Source organism: Filicampus tigris, chromosome 3 (assembly GCF_054856515.1).
Source record: "Filicampus tigris isolate MCC_2025a chromosome 3, RoL_Ftig_1.0, whole genome shotgun sequence".
In the NCBI taxonomy this organism is placed as follows: Eukaryota; Metazoa; Chordata; class Actinopteri; order Syngnathiformes; family Syngnathidae; genus Filicampus; species Filicampus tigris.
Genome location: NC_141219.1, coordinates 25740998 through 25754231, shown reverse-complemented (window position 1 = coordinate 25754231; position 13234 = coordinate 25740998). Strand labels below are relative to the sequence as shown.

Below are 13234 nucleotides of genomic sequence, written 5' to 3'. Positions count from 1 at the left end.
TGCAATTTCAATCCATGTCACTGTTTACCTGTTACCATTACCTACATATTTTGTCCTAGTTTAACTGCCCTACTTAGCAACCTTTTGCGCATGCACTGCATATCGTGCAGGAGCCGCAAATTGTCCAAATAATGGAGTCATAGTTCCCATCGACTGGAGGACCGAGCCCGAGTTTTACTTTACTCCTACTTTACTGAAGTAAATTTAAATAGCAAAATTGCCAAAACAACAACGCGTGCCGCCATCCTCGCTGATGCAGCGGCATAAGTCAAAGACGTCACACGCAGTGTCTCAATTCAGCATTTTTTGTACACTTGTAACCTGCGCCCTCGAACCCTTCGTGCATTTCGACTATGTGTGCACTTCAGCGAAGACCGTAGGGTGCAAGTGTGGGTATTGGGATTGGGCCTTAGTCCGGCCGCCAATCTTGTAACATAGGAAAAACATCACTTCCTCTCGCCTGTTCCCTCACTCGAATCTGTCCCCCGAACAACAACAACTCAAGCTAACAATACTCAAGCAACAATTGGTACAGAAACCTCGCCTCACCGCGAAAATAGACGATTACATAGATGGAAAAAAATGGGCTTCCTAGTTTTTTAAGTTTGCCATTTATCGTTTATCGCCCATAGGCGGATAGACGGACCGGTCCTTCACGTAGGCGGAATGCCCAGATCTGTTCATACGTACGTCACCGTAATATGCTTCAGTTTAGCACAGAGACAAGCTCACACATGAACGGGACTGTCTTCCCTGATCAGACCCGCCAGGGCTGCCACGTTCCCCGCCTCTCCAGTGGAGGGAGTGGAAGGAAAACTAAAGCCCTCGGTAGTGGCGGCCACTCTGTTGCGTAGCACGTTAGTGTTCACTGATTTCTATAACATTTGGTAGCTCTGCGTTTTAACGCTGGCCCATGCGCAATTTTGCGTTCCATGTATTCGTTTGAGGTACAAAATGCTAATCCAGCCCCGCAAACTGCAATCTGAAACTGCTTATTTTGAGGAAAGGGTGTTTTAAAATAGTGATTACCTAAGACATTGGCACAGTACTTTATGGCTAATATGTACAGAAGCAGGAGTCATCATTCTTTTGGGTTACCAACACTGGGTTACCAATGAAATGCAATCCTGGCGGCGAGATGTATCATCAAAGTGAGTTCTTACAATATGAATCTTCAGTCATACGACACAAATTTGGTGCAAAACAATTACTGTACTTCCATTATTACCTAATTGCCAACTGCAGGTTCTTTTTTTACAGTTAGCATGTCGAGTATGAAGATCAGATTATAATTACGGATTAGGAGGTTTTTAGAATGTTATTGTTTCAACTTTTTCATAATAAGATAATGGAAATAAATGTGATTGATCCAAGTTATGGCCACAAATCTTGTGTATGTATCAGATAATCATTAGAAACGAATTACTGTCTGCAGCAGTCAGAAAACATACTGCCATATAAATCTTCCAATAATCTGTTAACAGTAACAGGGTGTCTAAAATACTTTACTCCGTGAAACTCTTCCCACTGCATTGCTATTGATTCACTGAAGATGCTGCAAGTGTATGGTTTGAGAAATGTAACAATAATTGCAAGCGACAAAAGAATTCTGCAGACTTCTTTCATGCTAATGGCTTTCAAAGCACTGTCAGGGAAGGAGAGAATTTATAAATAATGAAGTGCAAAATCAAGTTCAAATATTGAGTGGATTTCTACACACTCTGTGTAGCATGCGGATTCACATATTCAGAGTAGCTTCTTCAAATAAACAGAAAGTGGCATTTTCTCAGCCATAGACGCAAGCCACCAGAAATGATCATATACAGAACTTCCACTCACTTTACTTTTCGTTAATATAGAATTTTACACTGTCCTTATTGCTTGCAAACTTGTTTTGCTTTTTCCGGTTGGCTTACTGTTTTTTCCCTTGTACAACAGTTGCTTCTGTATCCATGTTGTTTGCGTGTAACCTAGAGTACAACTGAACCTGTTATATATTTAAGGAGTAAGATAAAAGGTGAGCACCGTTTTACAAATCCTGAGTACTGTCAAGAGTAGGAAATGTCAGAGAGACTAGACTGTCCCTTTCCTGACTGATCTACATCATTTGACCTTGATTCTTTCATGTTCCCTGTATGTACCCGCTTGTAATAATAACTCGCCATATTCCAGTGTAGAGCGCCTTTCCTTAGAAAACAGCATCCTTATCGGTTAATTGTTGGGGTTGGCCAGCTCTCGACAGCAGCACAGTCTCGATTAAAAAAACTAAAAAAAGCAACTCAAAAGAAGCTAGCCATGGCAGAAATACATATACATATTGCAAAGTAATCCACAGCTTTGCTCAATTACTTTTGAAGAGCTGTGCGAAAAGGGCTGACTTGAGTAGTTTCTGCAGTATGTTTCATTTTGAAAGAAGTTAATGTAATTGTACGGCTGCCTTCCGTCTTGCATGGCTATGAGGAACTGAAATGTCAAATCAGACACTTCTCCTTGTGTTTGACTGGGTTCTTTCCCGGTAGAACTTACCACGTGATACAATATACTGTCGAGATCCAGCAAATGAATCTGTGTATTCCTAAAATGCAGGATCAAACCTTTCAAAAATATATTACAAAGCATCATTGTATATAACGACTAAATAAATTCCCTTTCCCAATCATGAAGCAAAATCCAATTAATTTCATTTGCTTTGTCAAACTTGAATTGATTTTTTTTTTGTTACAAATAGTTCATCATGTCTGTTTGTATGGCAGAGTTGGCATTTTGCCTGGCCGCCAGGAGTCCAATTTAGTATCCTCCCGCTGCAGTATGAATAAAATCCCTGCAGCCTGCAGGGAAGGTGTTTGTCCTTGAGTGCAGGTGCTATATAGCAAACTATCGACTAAGTAGGGAGTGAGACGTTCTCAAAGGGATGATTCAAGGGAAGCGGGGCACACTATTAGCAGAAAAGGTTCGAAGATGTGTGAAGGTCCCGATGGGGACGACGTGGAGGATGCAACCAGGCAACCCACTCTCAATGCAGCGACATGTCAACATGTGTACGCACATCCCCCATAATCTGAAGGGTTTGTCATAGCTCTGTGGGGGCCCGTTACTTTCTATTGGCACACATCCCATCTCCATGAACATCACTCACATACTTCAGGTTCAGGTTTTATTTTCTGCATTTTCTCTGCCAAAGTTTATGAATGAATGAATGAATACCTCTATTGTCATTGCACAGATAAACAACAACAATAAAATAAAATAAAAAAATTAAATAACACTGCAAATGTGCAGTCGATAAGAATGAGGATGACATGCAATTATGCATGTCATGTGAATAACATAGCTTAATGTTGAACACTAACCCGGTCCTTGTAGGCTATGCAATAAAAATTCTCAACACTTACAATTTTAGTTGCGATGAGAAATATTTGGCAGTCTACATTTAGTCACGTTTAGTCTGTCTTGGGGCAATAGGCGGGGTACACCCTGAACTGGTTGCCAGCCAATCGCAAGGCACACATAGACAAACAACCATTCACACTCACAATCATACCTAGGGACAATTCAGAGTGTACAATTACCCGACCATGCATGTTTTTAAAATATGGAAGGAAACTGAAGTACCCGGAGAAAACGCACGGAGGCACGGGGAGAACATACAAACTCCACACAGGAAAGCCGGGGCCGGGGACAAAATGGAGGAGGAGGCACGGGCGTCGCAAAGTCGAAACATCGTAGTGCGCGTACGTCGTAATTTGAGGACTGCCTGTATTCAACAAAGAGCAACCACAAATAAATTGTAGTTTATTCAACTACGATTCAAATGTCTGTGGTCAGCCTTGGATAGTAAAGGTAAAAATGCATTTGGCTTTATTCCTTCATTGGTGGCACGGTCCTGATCCTCACCAAATATTAATGGGCTCTTCCTTGGCCCATGTGCCACCCCTGTACAAGGTTTCCTGTAAATCGCTTTGCATAATCTTGCTAAACGTATATTTACTGTGATAACTGATTTTTCCTGTTGTAAAACACATCTGATTGTGGCCTCATAATTTTTCTAATACCTCTGTGTGAATTCAACCAAATATTGCATGGAAGCTTTGGAAACTGAATTAATCAAAACCAAGACGTCTGGAACTCAAATTGTCTTTAGACTCACTGTTGTCACACGCATGGGGGTGGAAACAGGCTCTGAAAATGAAGATGAGGACAAACACTATGGACGTCACATTTCATGATGCAATCCCACCCCAACAACAATGACGACCAAGCAACAAGCCAGCAAGTGCCTGCCATCCCCATGTTCCCATGGGGGCTGACACGCTTAGTGACACCAACAGCCAGTAGTGTACTAGTGGGCATTGTTTTTTTGTTTCTTAAAAACACATGTGAAGAAAAACATAACTCACTACATGAATTATGTCTATCTATCTATCTATCTATCTATCTATCTATCTATCTATCTATCTATCTATCTCTCTATCTATCTATCTATCTATCTATCTATCTATCTATCTATCTATCTATCTATCTCTTTTGTTAGACTACATGTCAATTACACTTCAATACATCAAAAATCTATATCAACTATATCTATCTTGAATGAGACAAAACCACGAAATCCCCCATTGTTGTTCGTAAAGTGCGTGGGAGTGTAAGAGATGTAAGATAGACTAATGGACAGACGTGAATGAGCTCATTATGGAAAGGAACTCACGCAGCAATCGTTTGATTAAGACGTTACAGGAAAAGTCATCAATGTGAAAATGAATGCGATCCACCGGGCCGTTGGAAAATAATGCGTACGTTTACCCGACAAAGGGATGCTTCTCGATCGGACCGACATGAAATGTAGAGTTGGATGTGATCGTATCCAGAAGCATATTTTCACGTAATTTGTGTTTTAATAGCAGCGAGGCGAGCCGCCCTATTGTTAGCGCGGATGACGAACATTAACTCAGTGGCTTAGCAGATCAGCATCCACCGTTCCCCAGGATGCCCTGGAGGAGAAACGCCGAAGCCCTAATCTGAGGGGCGCTTCTCTACGCCTACCGAAGATTACACTCTCAACTGTCAACAGTAGATCACTGCGTTTTATTAAAAGTCGGTCTCACCTGGGTATTGTAGACGTGCAGAGCAATTCAGCTCCTTTGGAGAGGTGTGAGAGCTGGTGCTGGCAGGCCGAACATCCCTCGGCTTGTCTCAGCGACAGAAAGCGGACGGAGTCTGACAGAAGCGGCGCCCCGGAACCAGCATAAAGGCATACCAGTCAGTCCACTGCGGCTGTCTGGATTTCTGCGCGAGGGCTGATTAGCACGCCCTATCATCAGCTGGCAACTAAAATTACACACGCAAAAAAATAAAGGAAAAGAAAAAAAAAAAGAGAAGACAAAGGAGAAGAAGAAAGGCCACCCCAACTATTAAAAAAAAAAAATCATTATTAAAAAAAATGGAAAAAGTACTCACTCACTCTCTGTACTTAAGTACAAGTTGCCTAGACTGTGTGTGTGTGTGTGTGTGGTGGGGGGGGGGGCACCTGCTTGTAAAAGCAGTACAATAACAAAATGTAAAAACAAATTGTTGTTACTTTCAATTTTGAAGAAGGTCCATTTGGATAGCTTGGTACCACAACAACAACCTCCTTTTTATTGTCAAGTTGAGTGCTCTCAGATAGTTATATTGGGTTGCTACTGCATGTTTTGCATGTGTTTGTTACACTATTAACAGTGTTCCTTTGAGTCTTTGTTGGTCTTTAAAATCAGAAATCAAGAATAATAGTTTGTTCAAGTTACTAAATTTAAATTTTGCTACAGATTTCATCAAGCATTATGGAAGTTGACATGCTTGATTTGCTTTCGCGGGCCACATAAAATGACGTGACAGGCCAGATGTGGCCCCCGGCCTTGAGTTTGACACCAGTGTTTTATACAAACTTATCTTAGCTCTGACTAATAACCATCGCTAGGTTAAATATGTAAAAAAACAAAACAAAAAAAACAAAAACAAAAAAAACCAAGCAAATTAAATGCTTTAGTAGTTTTGATTTTAAAGACCACTGGAGTCTTAACACTTGAAGAGTCAAAATGGCTTTCTGTCAGCACAATTTGCACAAAACAAACAAAGTCAATATTATAGTCTCATCTCAAGTGTTCCCCAAGCACAGCATGGCTCAGATTTGAAATTACATTTTAAATATTAAACAGTAATTTGTCTCCAAAAAGTTTCATTTTAAACACAAACATTAAAAAACAATTCTGCAATGGTTTGAGTTAAGTTTGAGATTTATTGGTTCAATATGAAATTACACCCAAATCTTCCCTGATTAAATTAACATAACCCTATAAGTAAATTATAATAAAATACGATCGGGGAATATGGGCGAGATTTTCTGAGGCTTCAACTTTTCACTATTACACCAATACTGCTACCTAGTGGACATATTTTAGCAGTACAATCAAGGGAATCTTGAGGGGACCTCTCTAAAAAAGATTATTATTTTCTTAAAGGGTTGACGGACATAATATAGACAAATGGTTTTCTCTACTGGACGAAACACTGTCCGAAGCAGACCTATATGCAACCCGAATGCTAGTATTTGTTGCATGAAATTACAGTATTTTATTCCAAACACTTGGAAGTGTTGTAAGCAGATATGCCTCACACTTCTGATGTTAGGGGTTCAAATCCGGGTTGCGGTCCTTCTGTGTGACATTTGCATTTTCTCTCCATGTTTGCCTGGTTGTTTTCCATCTTCCTCTCGCTATCCAAATTGTAGGATGTTCCTCAGGAAATGAAAACAATGACCTGTATTAAAACTTAATCTTAACTTAAATTCAACTTAAACTTAAACTTAATTCCAAACAAAAATGGTGTGAGACGTTTTTTTTCAAGGCAGGTGTGCTGACAGCATGCTTCTTATTGTAGCGCTAAAAATGGGAAGAGAAACTTGGAGTAGAAAAGGAGCAGCCCAAAGCATACCACATCATGTGTAAAACTGGTGGAGCAAGTGCCAATTAATGGCAATGTATAACTGGTGGTAACTCTACAGGCGGTTTATTGATGGTGTGACTGCCGATGGAATTTTAGAAGTTGACACTCAGACAAATACTCCAAACTGACAGTATAGTGACTCACTGAACACATAATGATCCTAAACAACAAAAGCAACTCAACTCAAGTCATACCAATGTCACACTATTCAATGACCAAGTTGTTGGCCTGATAAGTGAAGAGAGCATCACCTTTTAGGGGAAAAGGGAAGGCAGCAAGACTCACAAACAAACACAAAGTCAAGTTGGCTTCAACATTTGGTGATGCATTGGCTCCAGACAGCTGTCGGCCGCGGGTCTATTTCCCAACTAGAATTAGAAAAAGTACAAACATTGACATATCTGAGTGAATGTGATCGCTGAATTGGACACTAGAGGCCGCCGGTAAGCTGCGTTAAGACATTCGCTACCCGTGAACGTGAACAGCGAGTTGATGTGCTATGGACAGGACAGTGCTATTGCCTGTAATTACATGACCATTGTAACGAGAGCGCCGCGCATTGCTTACGAGACTGACACTTTTGGGTTCACCTACGAGCCAAGCAAAGAACTTAAACTCCGCTAGTCAGAACGCGTTGTTTTGTGCGTAAAAGCCTTCTGCGCGCACACATTGCCACATTATGCCATCCGGTATGAAGACCAATGAAGACAGGGTAGCTTATAATAGCAATTTTGAATGAATAGAAACCGTCGACGACACGAGCGTCGTCTCTCAAAAATGCATTATTATATCCGGTATACATTCTCTTTTTCAATTGAAAGAGAATGTGGCTTCAAAAGGAAGCAACATGTTCTGGAATCAGCATTCTGACCTTGTGTAACAAAAGCATGCCCAAGCAGTCATGTTATTGTCTCTAACTGTGGGTTATTTATTTGTCGTGTGCGATCACGTATGAGAATGCGGTGATGAGAAGCAAAGCAGTTGAAATAAATGAGCAACACATGCGCAGGGCGCGCGGATCCCATCGCGCCAGCCTCGACCTCCTCCCGACTTTCTTCACGTCACCCCGCCCGTCTGTCTGTCGGATCCTCCCTCAAACCCTCAGATTCATCCCCGAGAGCCACTCGGAGCCGGGAAAAGAGAGACGTCGGGAGAAAGTGAGAGAGCCAAAAATACACGCAGACAACCCACATCACCTAGACTACCTGCTCCGGCTCAGCAAGGGGAGGAGGACGCACAAGTGCAGGCGCGTCCATGCGTGCCAACCGAGCCAGACAATAAAAGGACAACAACATAAGGAAAACTGGAATGAGAGTTTAGCTTAGACACTCTTTGGGGCGAAGAGCTCATCTTTGCTGCGAGAATCAGCCTCAATGAGTACACACTAAGAAGAGTCATGCATCTCAACAGACAAGACGATAACAGCAGTGGTGAGTAAAATATTTTTCTATTCACTATTTTTCTCGGGAATAATTCTATTGCTCCATTTTGTACACTTTAGAGATGTCGCGTTGGTTAGCAGATGCCCTTGAGTGTGTCACGTTTATGTCAGGCAGTGATGCTGGGGGTCATTTCAACAAGCTGCCAACTGCCATCTCCTATTGCTCGTCTGCCCCCGCCCCCCAAACACACTCACAAAACGTGCATCGCAGTGAGATGGGATGTTGCAACACACCCGAGGTGTCAAGTCAGTGAGGCGGCCGCTGGAGCACTTGTTGTGCTCGATGTGGCGTCCACCACAGAGGTGGCCAAAGCATAACATCACAAGGTCACCCACTTGTCATATTAATGAGCTGTCTGCATGTTTGTGCGTCTGCAGGTGCGTATATATCGTGTGCGTGTGGCTGACAGGATATGGGTCTATCTTTGTGGTCAGATCATGGAACAATTGTGTGGAGTGAGATAAACCTTTCCATCCGGATATGTTACGACAGAGTAAATAGATTGGCGTGCATCGTCCTGCGCCTTCCACTGTGTAGTAAGGTTAAGGTCACTAACACCTGCTGCTCATTGTAGTCTTAAGGATAAGAGCAATCACATTTGATTTGAAATGCACATACAGATGATGCCGAACGTAAACACATTCTCAATCAGTATCTTATGGACTTGTAGTAGGGTGTTTATGTCAGAGTAATGTATCCCCTGAGCAGTTAAGGGTTTGGTGATAAAGAAGAAAACTGACATATTTCCAGAATACAGTATGCAGTTTTACACTCAGTACACCGATTCCTGCCACTTTAGTGTGCTTAAGCATTTATTTGGAATGAGGGCACTTGTGAAATAATACCATTCCGACTTTTCGCACATGCACAAATCACACGTTAGAGAAATTCAATAAATGCCATTGTTTAATTGACTTTAATTATTCAGTATGACTCAATCACTTGCATGTGCATTTGTGTATGTGCGCATGCTAAATGCAAATGATATATCATTAGCAGATCCATTTGTTGCTACATAAGTGTAAACACCACTATTCTCACATCTGAGCAGCTTACTAATTATGATATTATGATTCTGGCAAAGGATTGCTACATTTTTAGTATTTATTTGAAGCTGCCAAGGTTGATGGCAGTTAATATCTTGTTTCCTACTTGCTGCAAAGAATGCTGGCTGGTGACAACCCTCCATTGCATTGACGCACTAATGATAAAAGACTGATGATTAATAAAACTCCATAAAGCTAAACTGGCTGGTAATTGCACTTGAAATATCACCAGAAAAGCAGTAGTTGCAAATTTATTAGAAAATGTATTGTGTGTGCAATAGTTCAATTCAAAGAGCAGTAAGTAAATGACAGAGCACGACGTTAATCTGTAATATTTTCATCTCCCCAATAAATTGGATTTAAAAGTCATTGGGTAATTAATTTCATATAAATATTTGTATCGACATTCCCAAGTGGTTTTAAAGGAGATGTTACTAGGTCTTTCATTAGATCATGCACCCTGGATGCCTGATTATGCATTTTAATTATATTTACCTAAGGGCATCGTCATGGCGTAATGGCTCCTGGTGTTTATGGGGGATTTTTATAGTATGGGTCTATATGCATGGCTGACTTCTGCTTTGCTATGCTTTCAGTGAAAATGATTTTATTGAATTTGAATTTCTCTACAACAGGCACAATACATTTTGGATGAACCATTTAGGATTAATATGATGAAAAACCCGAACTGTTTGTTGACACTATTTATCAATTTTGTTGTCATCTCTGCGTAATTGTCAGGAGACAAGAAAACGCCACACACAATTATTAATAATCTAGCATGGAATGGCAATATTTGAGTCATGTTAGCAGAAAGTCCCCTATAGATAAACACTACATCATAGAGGCATGGAACCATTAGCTGGTGGCTTCATGCAAGCGTGTTTCATTTGCATTCTGTATGTGGAGGGGTGAAAATCTGCTTTGGAGAGAAATAACCGCAAAAGTCACAAAATTCGTTGCTAATTTGCATTTTTGAAAAATTGTCACTAGATATCTAGGAAAGGTTGCGAATTATCGTCATGAAGTGGGCAACAGTTAGTAACCCTCGCTAAATTGCAATGCCCTAGCTTTGGTCATCAATTTAATTAAAGCTCTTCTTGGCTTTGTATTACACGGGGTGGGGTGAGCATTGCTGCATATGCTCGGGACAGACCACATGTCTCCGCCCCCACTCCCTCCTAAAATAAATAAATGGTGAATAAATAATTAAATGATAAATAAATAAATAAATAAAGAAAGAATTTCAACCAGAATATAATATTATACTGTATAATATAAAAGTAGATTAAGTGAGCTCTAATACTTTATCTGTTATGTATTTTGTTGGAAGAATCTCAAAGGTCAAGACACATGGGAACCTTTTATACTGTTTATAAAAAAAAAAAAAAAGAGCATATGTCTCCTTTAATTCTTCAAGTCCTTCAAGACAATTGTGTGCATCAGCAGTTTGGGGAAGGCCCCATTCTGTGCCAACATGACTGTGCCCCAATACACAAATCAAGGTTTGGCACGTATGAATGAGTTTACTGCGGAAGAATATGCCTTTCCAACAGAGATTCCAGTCCTCAACCCCATCTAACACATTTATGCTTAAATAGAATAGAGATTGTGTGACAGGGCCTCTTGTCCAACATCACTAACCTCTGCCCTCTTAAATGGGCCTAATCCCAACTCACCCAAGGAACAATGGAAGTTACAAAGAAATGACAAAAAACACCTTAAGCTCTGACATATATCCTCTATGGGTCACTAATTGCCAGGTGGGGCGTGGGCTGCAGGGGTGCTGTTGCACATTCCCGATTGCAACGTATATGCTTCGCTACGAAGGCAAAAACCAAATGAACCGGTCCGAGGTCCTGTAGTTGAGGATCTCTGACATAGGGTATTGTTGTGTACTGGCCCCGGAATCTCAAGTTTCAAATTGCGAGGAAGGTCAAGCTATAATTAACATTATGGGGGAGAAAAAAATCACTGTAACCCTGAGCCACAACATTAGTAGGCAAAACTCTTTGGCTAGGTTCACACCGCAGGCAAATGTGACCCAGATTGAATTTTTTTGCCCATATGCGACCTTTATCAGATTTTTTTTATGACCGCCTCAACGGCTCAGTTCTGATTTTTTCAAATGCGTCCTGGGTCGCTTTCATATGTGGTCCTAGATCGGATACGTATCCGATCTTTTCCAGTGCGTTCGCAGTCGGAACGGCCAGGTCGCATATATCCGACATTGACGTCATCCGGAGCCCAAAATGTGCTCCGCGCAGGCAGAGGGAAACTGCTGGCAGCATGGGATCGAATCTACAAAGTTGTTTTAGGTAACACTATTGACTTTATATTTTACTTTAATTGAAATCCACCTTGAAACATGAAGCATAAAGTGGACATTTATGGCCATCGTAGTAATTCAGCCATGGCTCAGATTCATTTTTTACGCATGGTTAAGACGTGACGCCATCGTTAGTGATCCTCCATGAAATGAGATAATAAAGCCTCGCCTCATAATTTCACCCAAATACTGCATTTATTTCTACCTGCTACCTAATCCCTTGACTGTATAAATGCCCCGACACGCTGGACCACATTAACTTCCGCAAACACAACGTCGGCTGTGACGTCGTCTCTTCTTCTGCGCATGTGGGCCACTTTGACGACACATGTGTTCATACAGCAGAAAAGACCGAGGTCGCATTTATAATGTAATATGAACGCTTACACAAAAAAATCAGATTTTTTCAAAAAGTCCGAATTGAGCATTAAGACCTGCGGTGTGAACCTAGCCTTTGATTTATTTACAGGTGCAAGGTATGTAAGATGAAATACTATCTTGTTCTGCTGTACATTATATAACAAAAAAGTAATATGATTATTAAAAACATCACATCAAAATGATGGTCAGAGTAGGAAAGTCCCAAATCATGGAGGCAATAAAAAGACAACGGGGCTCTGAGGTGTAGGAACAGTGACATCCTAATTTTGGATTCATGCAAAAACAAATGTTTTTCTCTGCTTCAGATGTTGTCAGTCTGTTTGTTGAACATAAAATGAAGAAAAATGGCCATCATAATGCTTTTTTTAGACATTATCTATGTGAAAGAACTGCAATTCTACCCTCCTTATTTACAACACATGAAAAAAGTAAAGGAAGAGAGCCAATATTTCATTTCTTATGCATATTTGTATCACAGTAACAACGGGCATTAAAAAAATACTTCAATACACCCCTTGGGTCTAAAGATCCATTAGTCTGCCCTCCGGATAATGAGTCTGCATTCTAGTGAGAACACAATCAAACACAAGATCAAAATGATCCACTATGCATGCCGGTGTTCTCGCCTGAAACTCAGAAAGGGGAAAAGAAATTGATCAAGCAGCACAACATACTTTCTTTGGAGCAATAGGAAGTGGCACAGTGACTGTAAATACACTTGTGGCAGCAAAGAGAAATGCTTTCAAATTGTGCAATAATGTAAGTGCAATTACATTTTTTACAAACGATAAACAGTGCAAAAGATGAACATTGCATGTTATATATTGGGTGTGAAATGGTCAAAACAAACAAACAAAATGTACAATCATGTGATGAAGCTAGACTTATCATCATAAACCGTCCTTGACACACCCGTGCTGCATGCTCAGAAAACATTGCTTGCTGTCACCAGCTTGACTTTTACTGGTGTAAAAGCCATCCATTTTCCATCTATACTGCTTAACCTGCGCAAGGTTGTGGAGCCCTGGAGTCTAGCTTATACACTCCGGGCTGATCAG

The 13234-nt window shown here is 40.8% G+C and overlaps 2 protein-coding genes across 4 annotated transcripts in view; one reads left to right on the top strand and one right to left on the bottom strand.

Annotated features, from left to right (window-relative positions):
- apba2b (amyloid beta (A4) precursor protein-binding, family A, member 2b) overlaps window positions 1-5232 on the bottom strand; it is a 56441-nt gene extending 51209 nt beyond the window's left edge. For both annotated transcript variants that reach the window (XM_086025841.1, XM_086025842.1), the window contains exon 1: window positions 5103-5232. The gene's annotated coding sequence lies outside the window, so the exon portion shown is untranslated. The remainder of the gene's footprint in view (window positions 1-5102) is intronic.
- Window positions 5233-8093: 2861 nt separating this feature from the next.
- syt7b (synaptotagmin VIIb) overlaps window positions 8094-13234 on the top strand; it is a 141681-nt gene continuing 136540 nt past the window's right edge. For both annotated transcript variants that reach the window (XM_086026577.1, XM_086026576.1), the window contains exon 1: window positions 8094-8408. In XM_086026577.1, the coding sequence (XP_085882703.1) occupies window positions 8375-8408 (34 nt within the window). In that variant the 5' untranslated portion in view covers window positions 8094-8374. The remainder of the gene's footprint in view (window positions 8409-13234) is intronic.